Source organism: Talpa occidentalis, unplaced genomic scaffold (genome assembly GCF_014898055.3).
Source record: "Talpa occidentalis isolate TD23 unplaced genomic scaffold, MPIMG_talOcc4v2.1 talOcc4.7, whole genome shotgun sequence".
NCBI classification, from domain to species: Eukaryota; Metazoa; Chordata; class Mammalia; order Eulipotyphla; family Talpidae; genus Talpa; species Talpa occidentalis.
In genome coordinates this window covers 89,007,333-89,029,567 of record NW_023605083.1, presented here as the reverse complement: position 1 = coordinate 89,029,567, position 22,235 = coordinate 89,007,333, and the positions used below count along the sequence as shown (strand labels likewise).

The 22,235-nt window shown below is 53.6% G+C and overlaps 1 protein-coding gene across 1 annotated transcript in view; it reads right to left on the bottom strand.

Annotated features, from left to right (window-relative positions):
• PITPNM3 (PITPNM family member 3) overlaps positions 1-22,235 on the bottom strand; it is a 91,184-nt gene that overhangs the window by 11,405 nt on the left and 57,544 nt on the right. Inside the window, exons 5-16 of the mRNA XM_037491624.1 lie at positions 15,802-15,878; positions 15,167-15,402; positions 11,861-12,050; positions 11,328-11,450; positions 10,730-10,914; positions 8,181-8,353; positions 6,805-6,975; positions 5,319-5,513; positions 4,591-4,739; positions 3,720-3,836; positions 663-779; positions 173-321 (exon numbers count right to left, since the gene is read on the bottom strand). Coding sequence (XP_037347521.1) covers positions 173-321; positions 663-779; positions 3,720-3,836; positions 4,591-4,739; positions 5,319-5,513; positions 6,805-6,975; positions 8,181-8,353; positions 10,730-10,914; positions 11,328-11,450; positions 11,861-12,050; positions 15,167-15,402; positions 15,802-15,878 — 1,882 coding nt within the window. The remainder of the gene's footprint in view (positions 1-172; positions 322-662; positions 780-3,719; positions 3,837-4,590; positions 4,740-5,318; positions 5,514-6,804; positions 6,976-8,180; positions 8,354-10,729; positions 10,915-11,327; positions 11,451-11,860; positions 12,051-15,166; positions 15,403-15,801; positions 15,879-22,235) is intronic.

The window sequence follows — 22,235 nt, the reverse complement described above, 5'->3', positions numbered from 1 at the left end:
GCTTAGGGCCAGGGGCAGAGAGAATCTGGGTGGCATCTCCTGATGTCCCTGCTGATGACCCATCCTTTTTCTCCTTTCCACACAGGCAGGGATGGGGTCCAAAGGAAAGCACGCCATCTTTGGACCAGCCTGGCTGAATGAAGCCACCACGAGAGTGTCCCCTAGGCCTTACCTGACAACCATCTTCACGGGGTAGACGCCGACCCCCAGGCGCCGGGGCCGAGGCACACTGTACGTGATGCGGCCACTGCTGTTGGTGATCTCTGTGTCCAGGTGCACCCAGCGGCCCGAGGACGGCTCCGCCATCACCAGGATGTCCACCTGCAGTGGTAACAGGGCAGGGAACTCACTGAAGGCCGGTGGGGGTAGGGGGGCACTGGAAGGTTTGGCTTAAGGGCACAACTGGGGAGCCCTCTGCAAGACAGAGGCTTTGGGGTACTGCCTGACGATGCCTCCTCTCTCTCTGCAGCCTCAGCGACTTCGCACTCCTCAGAAGCCTCAAGCTCATCCCTCCCTCCTTGCTTGTCCTCCTGGCCTGCATGCCCATGCTCCCACACATAGCCAGCCCTCCCTCGGCCCCAGCCTAGGCCTGCCCCGTGTGGTACCACAGGTACCTGGTGCAAGTGGGATGGGTCAAGGAGAGGATGCCCCGGCCCGGGTACCTTCTCTCCAGTCAGAGCCACCATGTCCAGAGGCCCGTACATGAACCGCCCCACCAGCACCTGTGGGCCATCTTCAGCCGCGATCACGTCATTGGCCCGATGGTTAGCCGTGACGTTCTGGGGGGAAAGAAGCCCGGTCAACCTTTGCAAGTCAGCTTGACCTTGATTTTTCATTACATTGTGTTTAGGATTGGCAGGGGCATGTGGATCTGCTGAATTATGCCTTCAATTTACTTCCATTAGACCTTCAGATACATGTTCCCATAGAACCCACGAGAACAGAGGCGGCTTAGACCCACGAGAACAGCCGCAGCTTAGATGCTTGATGCTGTCTCCAAGGAGCTCTGGGGTTCCTGTAGATGTGCGTTCTCTGCTCTTCACTCGCCCACACGGCCCTCTGATGACAGTCCATGCTCACAGCCCATTCTTCTAGGTCCTGGGCTGGAAACTGCCGGGTCAATTTTGGTTCTTTTGGTTCTTCCACATCCCAGCTCAAATCCAATGGCCATTTAGCAGCCATCTTTTCTCAGTGGGAGATTGAAATGTACAAGAGTAGAGAGAACAGTGCAGCAAAACCTCAAGTGCCAACACAACTCATGGCCCTTCTGGTTTGTTCTTCCTTTGCTCAGTCCCCCAACCCCACCTCACCCCAAATGACTGCAGATCAATCCTGAGCATCACATCTTTTATCTATAAGTAAAAAAACATCCCATCCCTCTTCACTTCTGATTTCAATTCATTCCATAGCATGAAGGCCTCTGTTGGCCCTGACCTCCCACCTTCTCAGCCTGGGTGCAGCACCCAAGTCACTCAGCCTGCTGCCCCTTCCTTCACAGAGTTGTCACATGGCGTGTCTCCTGACACCCACGTTACCTCCCATCTAGGCGCTGATAATGGCATCTTAATGGAACTCCTCATCCAAAAGTACGCTCCACAGGAGATGCATCATTTTATAAAACCCAGATCTGTTGACACCTAGTGCCCAATGGTGAGGTTCAAATCCTGAGCTCATCATCAAAGCCTCTTTCATGTGGGTAACCTCGTCTATCTTGCCTCCTGCAGCTCCCCTCTTACATCTTTCTGGGTCTTTTAGGCCAGAGCAGTGGCCCCCCCAGGGCTTTGCTCACACTGGGCCTCCCACTTTCCATGTCATCCCTGGCCCTCAGCCCCCACATACTAGCCCAGCCACTAGGACCTAACTTTGCAAGAAACACTCTCAGATGCCCCAGAGAAGGTCTATCTCCCCTCAGTGCCCACCTATTTTAATTTGATTCCCTAAACATGTGCAGTCACCTCTTCTGCACTGGTCCCCGAGCTGGGAGGCAGGCAAACCCTCCCCTCTCATTGCTGGACATAGGACTCAGGCCCTCTTGTAAGAACACAGAAGAGGGAAGAGTTGATTCATGGAAATAAGCTCATGGAAAGGTGCTTGTCATCACTAGTCATCAGGGAAGTGCAAATCCAAACCACATGAGATACCATCTCACACCATTGGGATGCCCAGAATCAAAGGCAGACAATAACAAGTGTGAATGTGGGTGTAGATAAATTGGAACCTTCATGCACTACTGGTGGGAATGTAAAATGGTGCACTGCTTTGGAATCCAGTTTGGCAGTTCCTCAAATGGTTTAACTGGGGTTACCATTTGATCCAGCAATTCTACTCCTAGGTATATGCCCAAGAGAAATGAAAATGCATGTCCACACAAAAAGTTGTACATGAATATTAATGGCAGCATTATCTTATTAGACAAAAGGTGGAACCAACCCAAGTGTCCAATAACAGGTGACTGAATAAACAAAGTGTGGTATAACCATGTGATGGAATATTATTCAGTCGTAAAAAGGAGTGACATTTTGATACATGCTACAAAATGAATGACCTTGAGAACACCATGCCAGGGAAAAGAAGTCAGGCACAAAAGACAGCATGTTGTATGACACAATTTATATGAAATATGCAGAATAGGTAAATCTATAGACATAAAGAGTATATTACTGATTGTTTAGGGCTTGGGAGAGTAGGGATAGGAGAAAGTTAGCTAAAGGATTAGTGGTTTCTTTTTGAGGTGATGAAAAAATTCTAAAATTGACTTTGGTGATGACTTGCTAACATCTATAAATGAATACACTAAAAGTCCGTTGAATTTTTCACTTTAAGTAGGTTAATTATATGACATGTGATTATATCTCAATAAATATGTTTATCAAAAACAAGTTGATTCATGGAGCATCAATCACCATCTACCTTTTAGAACTATTGTTGGGGTCCATGCCTGATTTCCCATGAGATTGGGAATGCCCACCACAGCAGTGGTTGTGTCTGCAAATCACTATGCTCCACTCTTTAGCAGAGGGCCTGGGACAGAGCAGGCACAGAGGATTATTTGCCCAGTAAATAAATGAATGTAGCCATACCAGACTCCTATTCATACTTCAATACCCTACAGAGAGACTCTTCTTCAGGAAATCCCTACTTCTGGCCTACTCTGAGAATCCTTCTTTCCATCTTCTGCCTAATCTGTGCCTCCATTTTTCTTTTTTTTTAAAAAAAAGATTTATTTGATTGATTGATTGATTGATTGATTTATACAAGCATTGGGTACAGTCAGAAGCGTGGGAGGGTGAGAGAATTCACCAGAGCCAGAGCAGGGAGCAGAGCAGGCAGAAGGACTGAAGTACACTGCTGAGGGGAGCAGCGGGCGGCAGGAGAGGTCTGCACGCCATGTGGGACCCTCCTCCGGTGGCCGGGGAGCAGCCGGGGATCGAACCGGCGCTGCAGAGGCTGCGGGCAGCTTCGCAACCCAGCGCTCAACCGCTGCGCCACCGGGGTGTGCCTCCCTTTTTCATGGCAAATACCCCACCAAGCCATATTCAACATTGAGTCAGGTGGTGATTGCTATGGTAGTGAGCAGGATGAATCCCTGCATGTGTGAGCACTTAGCTCTGGGGGGCAAATCAAAGATCTTTGCTGCCAAGTGGACACCCCAGCCCCTGGGGCAGCCCCACCTCCTTAAGTCCCCAGCCACCTGGTACACGACCCCAGCTTGCACATACCCGCAGCTTGACCTGGGTCCTCTTACGAAGCCACTTCTCACGGGGGTTAGCAGGGCTCAGTGCTGCAGGATCCAAGCCAGCGCTCTCTTTGACATTCACACTCTCATAACGCATCACCTGATAGAAAGCAGGGCTGCACATCAAGCCATCACACGCATTCTCCCTCCTTCCCAGGGTGTCAGGGCCCACCAGACTAATGACAGCTAGGCCCTCCTCCAGGCCTCCCAACCTTCCAACCTGGAACCTCAGGAGCTGGCAGTCCTAGGACCCCAGGAACCCTCTCCTGATAGCTGGGGTCAGAGAACATTATCTCCCAAATGCTCTGCGTGGGAACAGCCTCCACGCACCTCCTCCCCTGCCTAAACCTAGCAGCCTCCTGGGTCTGTGCCCATGCTCTGCCTCCCCCTCTGTCACAGCAAGTGACCTTCACCGAGGGCCACATGGAGCCCTGACCCCAGCCCCTCCCACCTTCTCAACAACATTGTTCCGGCAGCGCTCCCCTCTCAATCCTCAGCACTGATCATTCCCCTGGATCACGTGTTAGCCCCCAAATATGCTGTAATAGTGCCATTGCAAAAATGTCCTCCCAGGAGCCCCAGAGCTCTCCAGTATCATCACATTTCTCTGCTTTCCTGCCAGCAACATTCCACAAAAGCTTTACTCTATGTTCTGCCTCTACTTGCCACCTGCCCTCCTCACCCCCAAGTCTGCAGATTCTGTTTAGCTTTCTAGAAGCCAGCGTTCTTTATGGTACTCATTGTCTGGCCATGCGGCTTCCACTTGGGGAAGTGCCTTCCCAAGACCCAAGCTGAGTCTATCCTCCAGACATGGGAGGACAGGTGCTCCAGAGGCCCCAAGAGGGCAGCAGTACCTGTCTCAGGATGAAGGCCACCACGTCTGTGGACTCCCAGTAGCTGGCATGGAAGAGGTGGGGCAGGGCCACAGTGGGGAAGGCTGTGAGGACATCGGGGCAGTACAGGGCGTAGTCGATGCGCTTGGCACCCCACCACTTGGCGGTGACTGCAGTTCAAGAGGAGATGAGGATAGGGTGGCCTGCCCGGGGCCTGGACCCAAGGCTCAGTTGGGAACCCCACTGCACAGACCCCATGGTGGACATGCCACTGAGGAACAAGTTTGGGCCAGAGCACCCAGTTCAAAATAAGCTGTTTTTCTCCATCCAACCCACCCCACAACCCAGCAGCCCACTCTGCCCAGACACCCCTTCTGTAGGATGTGTGCCACAAACTGCTCCCCAGGAATGGGACCAGGCCCATGGAGATATCAGGTTTCACCCTATGGCTCCTGGTGAGCAGGGACTCCCCATGGAAAACCAGGCCCTACAATTAGGGCTCTGGCCATGGTCAGAGCTCAGTCCAGTCCTGGAGAGGTCGTGGCTCTAGCCACAGTCAGAGGTGAGGGCCCTGCCCCAGGGTCAGAGGTCAAAGTTCTCTCTGAGGTCAGTTCAATCTGGATTTCCTTCACCCTCCTCCCACCGGAGGTCCGCCCTCCACAGCCCTGGGTGGGGCATCAGCAGCCACCCACAGGAAGCTCCCTCTCCCTGGAATCCAGGCAGGTAGGACGCCAAAGACCCCCACTCACTGCGGGAGGCGCCCTCAGGTGCCAGGCTGTCGGAGGAGTCTGAGCTGTCGCTGTGGGAGCTACCCTGGCTCATCCTCCGTCCCAGGCGCCGGGACCTCAGGGCCTGAGGAGGCGAGGCAGGGGTCTCCAGGAGTGGCGGGCTGCCCCGGGAGCTGCCCTCCAAGAAGAGGGAGCTGTGGGTGTGCAGGGCATCAGCTGGAGGGGGAATGGCACAGTCAGGCCTGGTGGTGTGTCTCAGCTAGAGCTGCCCGTGCTGCTGAGCCGACAGCAGACCAGGAGGGAGGCTGGGTGCTCAGGAAGGAGTCCCCGGCCCTCTCACTCACCGTCCAACAGGCAACCTGACCCTCTCCCCCGGCCCGGGGGGGGGCCCATCACCATAGGACTTTACTGGATTTCACCTCACCTAGTCTGTGGGTTATACCAGCATGAGCCAGGGTCCCCACCACCACCCCCACCACCAATAGAACTGCCAAGGGTGTCTCCGGAAGATTTCCCCCAAATCTTCCTCCGAAAGATTTCATGGGAAATCACAGGGTGACCCCTGTGATACAAGACCACATGCTCTTGTATCAGACTCCCCTCCTGAACCACCAAGGATCGTGGAGGAGCAGAGAAGTGAATGGGGTCTGCAGCCGGGGAGCAAGGGCAAACCCTGGGGGCAAGAGGATGCCCTGACAAAAAAGGGGTGCATTTTAGGATGATTGACAGTTTTTGAGTATCTCTCATGCATCACAGCTCCTGACATAGCAGGACTTTGTAAATGAAGGGTCCATTGAAATGGGTGGGGCTGGTTTTTAATCTGGAATGAGCCATATGCATAGCTCCCCTCCCCAAACCCAGTCCAAACCTCAGCACAGGCTCAGGTTAAACCTCCACTGAGCTTTGGAGCTAAGGATCTGATCTCCTAATCCCTGACTTCTTCACAGGCCTCCCCTTGACCTTACCCTACTTCAGCCTGGCTCACCCCACAAGAGCTCCAGAGGTCTCCAGCCCTTCCTCAGACCCCCCTGTCCTCAATGCCATGGTTCCTTCCATCTAGACGATCCCCCCAATCCCACCTACCAGCTCTTCTCCACCTGCTCAAACACCTTGGTTAAAGGACTCCTCTTCCATGAAGCCCACTAGGATGAGACACTTCTAGCCCTATACCTCCAGAGTCCAGGCTGGGCACTGGGGACTAGCATTCAGCATGGATCCCTGGACTTGCAGTCAGGGTTGACAGCTTGAGTTTTATGAGGACCAGCCATAGGACCTGGTCAGGGGGCAGAACCTGGGTCTCTACAGAGCAGGTACTCACACAGGTGAGTTGCTCTGAAGGTGGTAAGGCAGCTTTTTCCTGTTCTCTTCTCCCCCAAGAGCATACACACCCTGCTGGTTGGGTCTAGTCACTCCATCAGCTGACAGCTCAGAGGGCCTGGACCAGAAATGGTGGCCCAGAATGCCTGCTGGCAGGGGCCCGCACTCTCTCAAACCCCCAAGAGCCTACCGAGGAGGAGGGACTGTCCGTCGCCCAGTGGGAACCTCTGATAGCGGGGTACGCTGACAGGTGGCACCAGGTGGAATGTGGGTTCCAGCAGTGGCTCAAGCCGCGAGGCAGAAGGGTCTGCGCAGTGGAAGAAGCTATAGACCTGGCTGCAGGCAGGACGCACCTGGAGACCTGGGGGTGCAGGAACACGTGGAAAGTCCCTTGCTAGTACCTAATCCCCTCCCCCTAAGAGCCCCCTGGAATACGGCCTTGAGGAGCTTATTCCTCTGCTTAAGAACCCACCACAGTTCTCTGCCACCAACAGGATCAAAGCCATTATGTTCAGTTGGGCATTCAAGCCTTCACCAGTGTGCCCCACTTCCGAGCACCGCGACGGGCACCCAGCCCTGCAGCCGTGGGGGACATCTGCCGCCCCCATCAGGCTTCTGCTTCCCTTTCTCTGGGCCGTCCCTTCTTCCTAGTAGGTCCTCCGTCCCTGTTTCCACTAGTCAAATGACTTTAAATTCTCCCAATTTTCACTTATTTGCTACCTGATCTATGAAACTGACCAGCGTCTTTGAGCCAAGAAAACTGCCCCTTTGTCCCACCCCACGCAAAGCCTATGCCTGGTGGTAAAGAGCTTGACAGAGCCCGCAGAACACTTCTCTCAGAGACCAGCAGGTGTCTCCACTGAGGGCGCCACGCCATCCTGTGCTTCCCTCTCTGGGTAGTCAAGAGACTGGAAGGTTCAGCACCCGGGGAGCCCTAGGGTTCCTTAGAGAGAGGAAGGGCGGACATGGGGTTCTGCCTTCTCTCCCCACTTCAACCAGAGCCTCTTCCTTTTCATCTGTTCCATATTGCAAGTTGTTGGTAAGTTTTGATACAAAAGAAGTTTGAGGAGCTGTGGTCTGTTGCTCTCCCAGGTGTCTCCAGACTGTTGCACTCCCAGATCATTGCTAAATCATTGCTGGTGCAAATCGCCTCAGCGTGGAGTAGGGGGAGGCATTCGCGGCTACAGGGGCTGCATGAGGAGAGGCCTGGGTATATGCAGAGTCGGTGAGACCTACCTGGCTGCAGTGGGTATGCCTGGGCGCCGGGAAGGAGGGGTGGGTGCAATAAGGTAAATGCTTATAGCTTATCTCTGCACAGAGCACAGCAGCCAGACAAAGGGGCCACAATTCATTCAGGAGCACATGGCAGGGGTACCTCACTTTTGCCTCACCTGGGGAAACTGGCCTCTCACATTCCTCTCTCCTCCTTTTCCTTCCTTCTCTTTCTCCCCATCTACCCCAATTCCTGCTCCTGCCCCTCACCCCCTTCTCTCCCCACTTTGAGGAACTGACACCACATCCAGGTGACACAAAAGTATCTCAGGTCCCAGCCCATGCCACACGCACCATCCAGTCCAGGCAGCACCGTCCTCCGCATGGCCAGGACCAGGCCCAGGGGTGAGCCAAAGAGGAAGAAGTCGGACACATCAAAGTCCAGGCGGCTCAGGCTGGCCTCTGGGAGCTGGGGGCCCCCAGCTACAGGGGGCTCGGCTTCATCCTTCAGCACACTGGAGTGGATACTGCCAGAAGGGGGACATGGAGGGCAGGTTAGGGCAGCGCTGAGGCCATGGGGGGGTTCACCTAGTAGGGCAGCCTGAAGTCAGCAGATGGAGCCCAGGCCTCCACCTGTGGGCAGGACTCAGAACTGGAGGCCATTCTCTGGACCCATCACAAGGTGGTGACCATGTCAGCCCTGACCCACATGAGGCTGCAGCAGGGGGCTGCTCGCTTTTGTTCTAAAGGGCCAGGTGGCAAATACGTTAGACTTTGGGGCCCTAGAGCCACCAGCACATCTACAGAATGCTTCCATTATAGCACAAAAGCAACCCTAGATGACACTTGACTCAATATGCATGACAGCAAGCCAGTGAGAATTTATTCACGAATATGGGCTGAGATCACCTAAGCATCCTCCTGCTGGCAGGCCTGCCCCATCGTGCGGTGTCAAGATGGCCACACTGTGAATCCCTGCTCTGTATACAGGGGAGTCCAGCCTGGACAACAGACCCACTAACTGGATGACGTCAGTCCTGCCAGGATTAGCGTTTTCATCGTAACTCATATTCCAGGCATCGCGCAAACACAGATGCAGACAGCTTGGTCTTCCCTCTCCTTCAGCTTACAGATGAAGCGGAGTTTAAAAAGAAAAACATGAGACATAGAATTTAACCATTCCCATGCCACATATCCACTGATGTTTCAAGTGGGTGGGCAGCCACACCCCAGAACGAGTTGTCCAGGATAAGCAGGAATACTGGGGCCCTCCCCGACCTGCCAGCTAGCATGAGGCACAGTGCAGAGCTGACAGCAACACGGCAGGGTGACATGATCTATGAATCGATGAACTGCACGCAAATTCAGTGGAAATACTCAAGTTGGAGGAGAAGGGGGTGGCAGAAATCATTAAGAGAGTGTGGGCAAGCCCCCCCCACCCTCCGTGAGGGGCCATCTAGGGGTTGCACCTTCAGTCTCGAAACCCCTCCTGCATCTGGCAGTGTGAGCATCTCACAGCGAGGACACTGACTCTGTTTAACGATACACATTCGTGTACAGCGTGGCCCCTAAACACCCGCCAACTACTTAATTGCCAAAGAAACAGCCATCTGTCCCTACACCAGCGGGCAAAGCTGGCTGTCTTCGACCAGCTACCAAAAGCCTCCAACTTGTCACTCTCCAAATGTGGGGCTTTCTCAAAGGATCTTTCAAGGATGAACCAGAAATACTGGGATTTCACCTTGCAACCCTGATTGAATGCAGTTGCTTTTCTGAATGATAACTTGTTAAGGGGCTTTAAATAGTCAGAGATTTAAACATGCAGCGCCTTTGACCTAGTAATCCCTCCCCCGGGAACCAGCCCAACAAAATAACCCAAATATATACATCAGCGTGGATGTACAAGATGGTCACTCACTCCGGTTTAATTACAGTGGGTCTGTTGAGGAACTGGAAACCGTCAAAGCATCCGATTACCAGGATTAGGTAAGATGTTGGCCATGCGCTCAGTAACATATTATTAAGAACAGTTCCCAAGTATGTTTAGTTATATGGGGGGGGAGGGGAGTAATCACAAAATAGGATTTTTTAAAGTAAAACTATATGCAAAGCATGAAAAGATAAAGAAAGAAAAGAATCCAAAAGGTGAACAGTGGTTCCCTATGGGTGTGAGATGATGTCTTTCCGAAAGTTCTGATGACCTCAGTACACTTGTTGGCTGGGTAAGAAAGGAGGGCGGCAAGGAGGAGAGAATTGAGGAGAGCAGAAAGAAGGAAGGAGGCACTCCTTCCCCTTCGGGGCTATGCCCCTTTGGCTCCTGAATAAACGTGCAAACAACTCATTTAACCAGTGTGCGTGAACACGTCTCTTCGAGGAAGTTAAGGGGGGCAGTTCTGCGGAGGGTCTGCTGGCTCCGAATGTGTGTGGTGTATAGAAATGGGGATGGAGGGGCCGGAATCTGCCCAGCTCTTCAATGCCTGGCTGCGGATCCCTACTCAGCCTGCTCCACCTCTGTTGCCATCTGAGTAATAAGAACACAACCTAGGGGAGGGGCCTCGGGACGAACACCTACATCTGTTTCATCTAGTTCTTAAGACCTCCGTGAAGTAGGCTGGGTAGACCTTACTCTTGATCAGAAGACAGTGCTGGGGCTCAGAGAGGGACAGTGGCTGTCCTTGGTTGTCTGCAAGCTGGGATGAGCAGGGATGGAGCACAGGACCCTCGGGGTGGCCTTGGTCCCAGCATCCTGGTGCTTGTCCGCAGGCCCCGTGGGCAGGCTTGGGACAAACGATTGGTCACAGGCCTCCCAGATGACCCTAAGCCAATGTCTTCTCTCTCTTGGACTCTTGGCTGGAAGGCAGACAGAGCAGGGCGGGTGGAGGGGGGGCAGGAGAGGTGGATACCTAGATAGGAAGGCGTGATGCTGGGTGATGGCCTCACAGTCATAGGTGGAAGAGTCGCTCTGTTTCCTTGGTAACGGCCTCTTGGGCTCCTCATCCTCTAACGCGCTGGAGACATCAATGCTGCTTTTGCTGAGACGCTTGGTGCTGGCCAGGCTGCACTCCTCCTCTGCTAGAATAGGGGTATCCTTTGGGGCCAAGCAGAAGAAAGGAAGGCACTGTGGTCACCAGGGATTCTGGGGTCCCACCTTCATCCCCAGACACCAACGAATGCTTTTCCTAGGTGTGAGAGGCAATAGCTCCTCTAAGAAGAGAATGGAAGCCACAATGCAGGAATGGGGACGTCAGGCCTCCTGCTGCTTCCAAATGGATCAGGGACCCAGTGGGACTCTGACCAGCTGTCTAGGGATCAGACCCCAAATTAGCCTCTTTGCAGCTCGGTTTCCTCACCTGTGAGAATACTTTCTTGCTGCTCCTGTAGGATTGTGAAATAATCCTGGACTTCAAGGGATAAAAGCAAAGGCCCTCTGAGGGGCCCCTGGGGTCAGGAAGGGGAACTCCAAGGCAGCTCCCACCCCCATTCCCACCATCTGGCCCTCACCTGGGTGCTGCTGATGCTCCCCTTCCGGCTGCTGCTGCCAGGGCTGTCGCCCGAGGGCCCCGCACTGTAGCAGATGGCATCGAAGGCCAGGAGGCCCCCCACACAGTCTCCAATGAGACATACCTGGAGAAGGCACAGATGGAACTTCAGGCTTGGCCCCCACTGCCCTCACCCCCACACCCAGCCAGAGCACAGTCACCTGTCCACAGAGAATAGGGAATCTGTCCCCAGAGCCACTGAGAGCCCCGACAGGGGAGGGATGCTCAACCTGGCACTAGGATCAACCTGAGGACAGGAATCAGGCCAAGATCATGGGTCAGAGTTAGGTCAGGAATCAGATGGGCTCAAAATTAGACTCTGATTGTTGGCCTCAGTTTTCTAATCTGTAAAATGAGGACAAACCCAAAGATCTCAAAATCCTCCTTTGATCTCAGAAACTGTGGCTTCAGAACAGCCTGGTCTTGATGGCTCCAGCAGATCCAGGCTCTCTCCCGGCAGGGACCGGAACAGGGAGGCAGGGCAGGCTATCCTACCTGCCCACTGAAGCCAATCCCGTCAGGGGACTTGAGGAACTCTCCGTAGACCTGGTTGGCTCGCTCGATGACAGTGGCAACTGCATCCTGGTACTGCGGGGAGGAGATAGCCAACAGGGGCAGGGCGGCCAGAGGAACGTGGTCCTGGCTGTTGCTGAGACAGCCCTCATCGTGGCTGTAGGGGTTCAGGCTGCAGACAGGAAGCCAAAGTAAGCCGAGCTGGGATCAGGGAGGTGGGCAGGTTTAGGGCAGCTGGGATTAGGACTGGGCAGAAGAAAACACGGACTGGCCAAGAAGCGGGCCTTCAGCTAGAGAGCACTTCAAGAGGACCCAGGCAGGAGCCAGACTAGACCAAGCGCAGGCAATGGAAGGGAATGTGGGGGGGAGGAAAGAGGAAGCCAAGCCTATACCCATCCCCACCCCCGCACCCATGCCAGATACAAGTAGGTACTGGGGTCTCCTGTGCCAGCAGTGCTCTCTCCATGTTCTGCATGACCCCCGAGGACACCTCCAATTAGGGAGGAAGCCTGGGGTGGATCAGAGTGGGGACATATCATCATGGCAGAGTTCCTGGAGGCGGTGGCATTTGACCTAGTCCTCAAGGAAGGCTTTGAGGAACGTAAGAAAGGAAGCCAGAAGGTAAGCTAGGCATGGAATCATTTGTTGGTCATAATTTGAAGGTGAACACATAGCTATATGCATGATATTATGCCCATCTTTTAAGGGAGAGAATCCAGAGCCTTCATTTGGTTTGCAAAAAAGGCTAAAAGAGTCTCCTATAAAATCCCCACTACCAGTGGATTGCCCAGCCCCTGCATGGGGGCTTTCCCCACTGGGAAGTTCCCCCTCTCTGCAAACCTCAGACCCATCTAAGACCAGCTCAAAGCAACCTGGCCCAGCCCCTAGCCCACCCACCCTGCCTCTGTCCTCTGGACCAGCTGGCCAATAGGGACTGCCAAGGAGGCCAGAACTCCCCACCTTCCTGCCCCATACACAGAGCCTGCCCTTCCCCAAGAGTCTCAACACAGACTGATCCAGGGCTCAACACTCCCAGGGGACCTGACAAAAACTGAGGCAGCTGACAGGACTCAGAACACCCTGGACAGGTGGCAGAGACCTCACAGTGTGCAAGACCAGTCCACAGTCATTCTTCATCTCCAAAGAACACAAATTAGAGGAAACAGGCCTCGATTGCAGCCGGAGAGATTTTAATTAGCCAAGAAAGAGCTCCCTCCCAGCAGTGATTAGGGGTGATTGATGGCCCAAGCAAGGAGCGACCTGGGGGAGAGGCAAGTTCCCTACTGCTGTCCCCTCAAGTGGCTTCCATCTTCCTGGAGATGGGGCCTGGGTTGGAAGTTCAGCTGTCCTGGGGATAAGGTTTGTGCATGTTGTAGGGAGGCGGCGGGGTGGGGGGGAGGTATGCTAAGATTGATTATAAGGAACACAATTAACTCCCAACCATTAGAGCTGCCTTCGGCGCTGCAGTCCCAAATCCCACTGCAGAGCAGAAGCAGGAGCAATTGGTAAAGATACAGATTCCAGGGCCTTCTCCCCTCGGATTCAGATGCCCCAGAGGTAAGGCCTGACTGCCTTGCAGTTTAACAAGAATCACACCAGGGATATGAGCTATTAACCAGGTTTGGGAACCACTGATCTAATCTCCTTCCTTCCTTCCAACTCTGATTGAGATCTGCCCTGCCCATCTCCTAGGAACACAGATCATTAAAGCCAAGGCTCTGCTCCCAACCCAGAGGGCAAAGAAATCTCTCATTTCTCTCGCCCAAGGGAAAAGTGAGGTCCCTGCAGGCTTCCCATGCTCTCTCCTAACCAGGCAGAGGCTATGGGCATCCTGCCTTCCCCATGCTGAGCCCCATTTGACTATGAGTTCTGCTCCCCTTCTCCAGGGGACTGGTACCAGGCTGGGCACTCCCTTTCCATGGACTCCAGGCCCCACATTAGTGAGGGTACCTTACTACAGATGCCTCAAGAGTGGACATGAAAGGGAGAGGGACAAGGTCACCCTTGCATCCCTAACTAAAGAAAGTTCCCAGTTTCCAGTCCCAGCTATCTGGCACATGCGCTGGTAGACTAGGCCCTGCAGGTGCTGGGGCATCTTGCCCACTATTCATGAGGATAGGATGCCACCTGGCTCCAGGCATCCACCGTCAGCTAGCTCACACAGCAGGCCCCTGGAAGCACTGAAGCCAGGGATCCGGGACCAGCTGACCTGATCTCCCAAATGCCCCAGATCTCCCACAGGGCCAGTGTGGGCCCTGATCTCCCAGCTTATCCCACAGGAACCAGGTGGATGGAGAACCAAAGCTGGGGAGCATGCTGCCTTCCTCTCCCAGGCTCCCTGCTGGGAGTAGGGATCACCTCTCACAACAGAGAGCAGGCCCCTGGAAGCACTGAAGCCAGGGATCCGGGAGCAGCTGACCTGATCTCCCAAAGGCCCCAGATCTCCCACAGGGCCAGTGTGGGCCCTGATCTCCTAGCTTATCCCACAGGAACCAGGTGGATGGAGAACCAAAGCTGGGGAGCATGCTGCCTTCCTCTCCCAGGCTCCCTGCTGGGAGTAGGGATCACCTCTCACAACAGAGAGCGGCACAGCTAACCCCAGCCCTGTTCTTCCTATGTGCCGGGCTCTGTATAGGTGCTTTACATACATCAGCATAGAAGCAGGAGGTAGTTATTATTATGATTATCCCCATTTTACAGATGAAGAAGCTGGGGTGGGGAGAGATTAGACAACTTCCCCCAGGTCACACAGCCAGGATTCAAACCCAGGCTGACCAGAGAGCCCACACACCTAACCATGGTACACTATTCTCAAAGCATAATCAAAAGTCATCTCCTCCGGGAAGTCTTCCCCGGCCCCTCTCTCTGGGTATCCACAGAGAGGATCCCTGTGCCACCTCCATAAGAGCACACATTCCCGCTGGGCTCTAATTGTGTGACTGTTGGATTTGACTCCAGGCTCCATTCGCTGGGTAATCCTGGGAGAAATTGTTTAACCTCTCCATGTCCCAGCTTCATTATCTGGGCCAACGAGACCGGGGCCTATGGTACACAGGAAGTGGACCTGAGCTATGCTGGAGCCCCAGACACAGGAGGACTGCAAACCCAAGTGCTCATAGCTTTGGATCCTTGCTGACCACTTCCCACCAGTGATCGGTCTGGTCTGTCAGCATTTGATGGGCACATACACACCTGCCCACCAGGTATCCACATGACAGGGCAGGACCTCAACTTAACACCCCCCACCCCCACTAACTCAGGAGGTCCAGACAAGAGAAAGGGACTCACTTAGAGACGAGTGAGAAAGCCTCAGAGCAGATGGCAGGACAAGGGACGAACTTGATGAGGATGTGCCCCAGGGCAGCAGGGAAGTGGGCACGCATGACCTTCTCCAGCACGGAGGTAAAGGTGTGGATGTCAGATGCCTTGCAGGAAGGGTCTCCCGAGCCGGTGTCCAGGATGTTCCCCCCGTGCAGCACCAGCAGGAGGACGTGCGTCTTGCAGGTGCGCTGCTGGCAGCCTTCCTGAGAGGGACATCAGTCAGGATAGAGACAGGTAGCAGGGGTCGGGGTGAGGCTGGGGCACACAGAATCACACACACAGGGGAACTGGGTCCTGTCAGTCTCAGCTCCCAGTCAGGCAGCTCTCCAGCCCCCATGTGATTGGGACCTCCTGGGTATTCAGGGTGAGTGGCACAGTCTGGCAGGAGGGCAAGCCCTTCCATGCAGTGCTAAGAGGCTCCCAAGAAATGCTCGTGTTCAGACGAGAGCCCAAGGCCAGGAAAGGCCAGGGACCTGTCCTGGGTCATACAGCAAGTCAAATGGAGAGCGAGGTGAAAACTAGGCAGCCTGACAACCAGAGTAGGGCTTGTCCCAGAATCCTGACCACCAGGTGGCCCAGACACCTTCAGAAACCTGGCCCACCTCATTGTCTTCATGGATCTCGATGCTTCCTTGGGCTGGGAACTTCTGTCTTCTCAAGGAAACCCGGTATAGTTCTCCTACAGAGGAAACAGAGGAGCACTCAGCCTGGGAAGTCTTCCCTCGGCCCGCTAGCCCATGAGTCGTGCGCTCCAGGGCAAGGCGAGGCCGGGGCTTACAGAGGAGCCCAGAAGATAGTGCAGGGCTTAGGAGTCACCTGCCTAGGCCCTGCCTTTGACATCAACACAGACAGAGCCCCCTTCTTCTCCTAGGAGAGGAACCCCAGAGATCATCACGGGCCTGCCCCTGAGCCCGGTGGGTGTCCTAGAGAGGAACTACCCCACTCTCCTTCCCCAATAGCAGCACTACCTTGGATGACTCCCACTTCCTGTTACAGAGGGAAATGTGGGCCGAGAGTCCTCTGAAAATGGCTAGAGCAGATGGATAATTTTTTGATATCTGCTTGACACTATCAGAGAGATCTCTGGCCTTCAGTCCTGGGGCAAGTGACCCTCAGAGAGTATAGGACCACACACATCATCACCCATGAACTTTGGGGCGAAGCTGGGCACTGCCAGAAACACTCTCCTTGCTTCTCAGCTGCCCAGACCCCACACCTCCTCCAGGAAGTACATTTGGCATCAGCTCCCTGAGCTCCCCTTCCTCCAGCACCAGGCTCAGCACATGCCAGCTAAATCCCGCCTACCACCTATTTTTGCAAATAAAGTTTTATGGGAACACAGCCAGGCTCTTTCATTTACGCATCATCTAAGGCTGTTTTTGTGCCTCAGCAGCAGATTTGAGCAGTTGCCAGAGTCCTTACAGGACTCTGAAAGCCCAAAATATTTACTATCTGGCCCTTTACAAGAGGTTCGTTGGCCCCTGATCTGACTTCTACTCTCAAGAATGTCACAGCTTTGGGCCCTCAGGTGGAGAGACCTAGAGGCCTCCAGCAGCCCCTTCGCCCACCCAAGGCCACCGGCCACCAGAGGACCCCTTCCTCCGCGCAGCCGACCCCGCCTCCTCTCCTTTTTCCCCCTGGACGATGGAATATTTCTTCTATGTGGCTGAACCGAACAGCTAGACTGTGAACCACTTGTTTGCTCCCAGGAACAGGGCACTCATTGATCTCCTAGAGCTGTCAGTTCCTGACAAGGACACATGTTTCCTTCTTCATAATCCACTCCCACCTCCTGCCCCCTCAGGAGTCACATCTGGGATGGACCCTTCCCCAAGCCTGGCAGGCCACACCACAGGAGGTGTGGGTGGGTGCCCTGCCCAGCACGTGTCTGAGTCCACATCTCCTCAGCTCCTGGGCCCCAGAGGAGGGCGCATCCACAAAGAATTCCAAATGAGCTTCTCTCAGCAGGGAAGCACATTTCTGAAATACTCCGTCCTCACAGACACAACCCTGGTCTAAAGGTAACTGCTTTATGAGCTCAAGCTGCTGCCCACACAGACAGGAAATCATTTCCTACATGATGGAGGGGTTTGGCTTGCAGACAGAGGAGGAAAAACTTGTTCTGAGGTCTGGCTCTACCGACAATCCTGCCAGTGGCTCAGAAATCTGCCCTATTTCTAACATCCTGTGGCCCCTGGCCTGGGCTTGGCTAAAAGATACTGCCTCCAGATAGGATCATAATAAAAGACAACAGCAGATTGCTTGATTTTACTGAGCATGTATTAGGTACCAGGCACTATGTGTTATAAGCATCATCTCATCTAGTGTTATGTGCATCATCTCATCTAGTGTTCCCAGTCCCTTATTATAGCCCCATTTTATAGATGAGAAAATGGAGGCTCAAACAATCCAGGTCACTTGCCCCCAGCCATACAACTAATCAGACTGAGCTGGCAAGTGAACCCAATTAAGAGGGCCCTCATCCAACAGAAGACGATGCTGGACAAAGTGCTCCCTACCCTTCTGACCTCCACATCTTCCCAGGGAGGTGGACACAACCACCCGTGGTGCAGGGGAAGAAATGGCTTTCATTTATAAGACTGTTTCATTGATAAGCGTTGCGTGGGGGACTGAAGTCGGGGTGTGCCTCCACACAACCCCTTTCCGCCTCACATGGAGCAGTTTGCCAGCAGGAAAGAGAATGTCCAGGAAGGAAGCCGAGTGTGGAACCCCCCACCCCCAGACTCCCTTGATAAGCAGTCACGCTTATGGTGCCTGTGGCCCACAGGCAGCTCTGGGCAGGTGGGCTAGGAGGAACCAACAGCAGGACGGGGCTGAGGTTGCAGGCGGGGAGCCAGGAGACCCTCACCTCTGGGGGTGGGAGGGACCTGATTGAAACCCTGGATTTTGCTGAGTTCGAATCTTGTCTCTTAATAGCAGTGTGACCTAAGATTCAGTTTCTCCTGCAGAATATGGTGATAATACTAGGAACTGCCCTCGAAGTAGTCATGAGAACACATGAGTTCCAAGGGGCTTAGGTCGGGGCCTGGAAAGTAATGCTCTATAAGTGTTACCATTATTGTTATTAGTTATCATTATCATCATCACCCAGGGTGCATGGGAGAGGCACAGGGCTGGGGCCACAGCTGAAACCACGGGGCTGGAGGCTGTTTTCCCCCTCCCCTTCTGGCTGCTTCAGTTCTGTAGGCAGCTGTCATGGGCTCGTTTTTTTAAGCCTATCTTTACCTGACCCTTACTTTGGTTTCTCTTTTAGCCAGAATCTCTTAATATCAACCCTCTATATTACCAAACTAATAGAACAAGGACAAGGCCGCCTCCATGCTCTCCTGCCCTGCCTCCAAGTCCCTCCCTGAGCCCTGGCAGGGTCCCAGGTCTCGCCGGGCTGGGTGCCTGCTTGCAGTGTGATTACAGGATTAAATGCTGTGATTGCCACAAATTACCATAGCGCAGCTATAAATAAGTCACAGGGAAGATATGAGGGTCCTGCCATCTCCCAGGCACCATACCCTCCGTTGGGAGGGGCTGCAGGCACGCTCACTGATTACACAGGCGGAGGAGCACCCCCATCCTTGATCTGCTTGTGATCGGCTTCCGAGTGGCCCACGCTGTGCTCTGGGCACGGGATTGGTGAGCAAGCTTGCATTCCGGCTGCAAGTAATGCTGAGGCCAGCCCTGGCTGGGTGAGGGTGGGATATAGGCAGGATTGTTCTTAGTACCCCTCACCTCCTCCCCAGCCAAGGGAAAGAGGAAAGAGCCTCACCTCTTATGCTATTTGGGGAAAAAGCCTTGCTCCCTTTCCGTGCACAAAAGACAAATATGCTTTGCTCTGCAAGGAATGATCTAGACTCTGGTCCCTTGAGAGTTGACTAAAGGGACCAGAGTCACCCATAGGAAGGCATTTCTCCAACGTTAGCAGAGGCCACAGTAGATACGCAGGAAGCAGCCTAGAGGTTCCCCTGCCTATATCTCACTCACAAGGACCCTGCTCTTTTAAGAACTGAACATTCCCACCACAATAAGGCCACCAGCTCTGACTCACTCACAAGATATAACTCTTTCACTCCTCTGTGCTTTTATTCACGCTGAGCCCTCTGCCTGGTAAGCACTTCCTCCCTTTGCAGACTGGCAAACACCTACTCATCCTTCAAAACCCTGCTCAGTTGCCACTGCCTGTGGAAACCCTTCTCAGATTCACTTAGGCAGAGATGGTTACCCCACAGCATGCTGAGCTGGGCCTGGCTTAGTGCTGTGTGGTTGCTTTCTATTTCCCCAGTAGACTGTGGGTCCCTTGAGAGCAGGGTTTAATCAGCTCCCAAGGCCTAGCATGGCATTTCTAGGAAAACGAATTGCAAGTGAAGGTCCCAGGGTGCTCACGGCCTGTGAGATAACTCTGTTGTTAAATCCCCCAGAGAAATGGAGTTCAGGGAAGCATCATCCACAGTGAAGCACATTTCCCCAGGGTAACTGGTCTTGGGGACTCTCTGGGAGTCCTAGAACAGCCTGACTGGGCCCTGTGGCCTACTTCTAAAGGCTTCCCCAGAGCCACTGGTGACAAGAGTTGCTGGCACCGTATCCTCGGTGGTGGGGAGTTACATGCCAGGGACCCCAGGACCTCGTCATCAGGCTCCCTCCGCTTTCTGTTCATTTCTGTCTGCATGGCCTTATTTAGGCTGGGTCCCTGCAGCGCCCAGATTTGGGGTGGGATAAGCCCACAGATGTTTTTGTGACAACATTTTGTGACAAGCTCTGAGGCAGGCCTGCTACTGCAGTGCCTGCTTCCTGCACCCCCCAGCCCTGGCAGCAGGATGGTGGCCCACCCAGCTCACCAAGGCTCCTCCTGCCAACTGAAGAATGGAGGCTATTTTTGCTTAATCACAACCTTGAAAAGACACAAATCGTGATCATCCCTTCTAATTACCAATGTGCCACACTGCTCTTGAGACAAAAGCCAAGGGTGTCACCCACGCACACGGCACCCTAAGCAAAGTGTCACCTGGCTTGGCAGAAGAGTCCAACTATCTCCATCCCCCCTCCACCAGCCCCTGCGCTCCACAGGGATGAATGCTGGCAGAGCCCCTGGCTAACGCTGATCATTACATTCTGCCCTCCATCCTGCCCCCAGCAGCCACTCATCTCTCTGATGGCCACCCCTGGTGTCCACTGAGCAGCAATGGGCCCAGCTTCTGACCAGGGACACATCCTGAGAAGCATCTACCAATCTGGCTACTCCTCGGAAGCACATGGGAGCACATGCATGGGCACAGAGGTGCACGCTTTGGGGAAGAACCCAGTGGCTTTGGTATGGGAAGAAGGAAATATATCTGGGAAATCTGGGAAGATCTAGACCCTCAATCAGCAGCAAGCAGGGGGACTTAGACCATGGTCCCCATCCCCAAGGTAAAGCCACTTAAAGGGACATACTCATAGGAGGAGACGGGCTGGCCACATTCACTCCTAAGAGTCAGGCAATCAGAGCTCCGAGTCCAAGCATGTTGGGGACAGGTGCCCTATGTGGTCCAGCCTCTGTGCCCAGCAGAATTAGACCCTGGGACCCGGAGGGGACCTGCAAACGTGATTGGTGAGCTGCTTTGGAGGACTACGGAGACAGGAAGAGGAACCAGGAAACTGCAGGTAACAGCTGTCGCCTAGGTTTTCGAAGCAGATGATTCCAGCTAGGGAGCTTGGTGTCAATTCTTAGGCAAGTCCTAGGACAAATTAACAAAAGAGTTTTGGGAGCCCTTAGAAAGGAAGCAGTAGCACCTAGAGTTTGCTTGAGGTGTATCTTGCCAACCCCCCCTCGGTGTTTGTTTAGTAGTGTCACTGCCTGGGGGCCCCAAGGGAACATGGAGGTCATCTGCAGAGCGGGGAGATGCCCGCAGAAGGACAAACGTCGGGAACCCACAGCACTCACGACAGCAGTGCTGGGAGCGTGGGTTGATGAGCTGGGGCTGGTGCAGGAAGCCGCCATGCCAGACTGCAAGGCTCTGCCTGGTGGCAAGGTGCAGAGGGGACAGCACAGGAGCAGAAGGAAGAGCAGGCCTCTCTCTGCTGTTTTTAAAACCTTTTAAAACTGGTGAAATCTTTTGTTCAATGAAATTGTCCTTAGGAGTTCAATCTGCAAAGTGGGTTGGTTCTGGCTGAGGTGGTTGGGGGAGCTCAGCACCCTCTTCTTGGTTCCACTCCTCAAAACACAAGTGAAAAGCCATCACCTTGTCCTGCAGCCTGCCCGGAGGCCACCCTCCTCCACAGCACCTTAGCCCTGGCCTGTGAGAAATGATGTGTGTACCAGCAGAGACCACCAAGTGTTTATACTTGGCTTTCTCAGGCCGGTGGGACAAAAGGTGACTTTCTTTTACTTTCTACTTTCGTGACGTTTGTGTTTTCCTTTTCTTTTTTTCCCCCTAGTGAGCTCCTAATTTCTCTTAGTTTAGAACTATTTATGAAAAATCTATTGAATCATCAGTACAAGCGTCATGATTATAAGAATATTTTAACAAGCCACACCCCCTACTTCACTAAATGTAAACACTATATAAACAAAACAAAGCAAAATGTCCAGTCCTCTGGGAATGGACAGGCTAATGAGGAATGCAAGAAGGAAGAGAAATGCTCGTGAATGGAAGGAATCAATGTGAAGCAGGATGAATGAATCATGATCCCGAGTTTGAGTTACAAAATCAACTCAACTTCACTTGCTGATTCTTACTCCATTGGTTATTGGCCAAACTTGTGAAAATGCCGAGATAAATCCATCAGCCAGCTCAAGACCCTAGGATCACATCATCAAGGCCAGGCCACAAGGCAAAGGCCTAAGTCACGTGACCAAGCACAGTTATATGAACAGAGGCTACAAACAGCCAGACTCAGGCTAGCAGAACCTCTAAGCCTCAGGCTGCACACCCTACAGACTTCAGTCCAGAATGGGGAGAGGAGGTCCTTGTCCTGCCCAGCAGCTTGGGCCACTTTGAGGGCACATCTGGAGCCCAGTAACCATGCAGGAAAGCAGCAGGAAGTG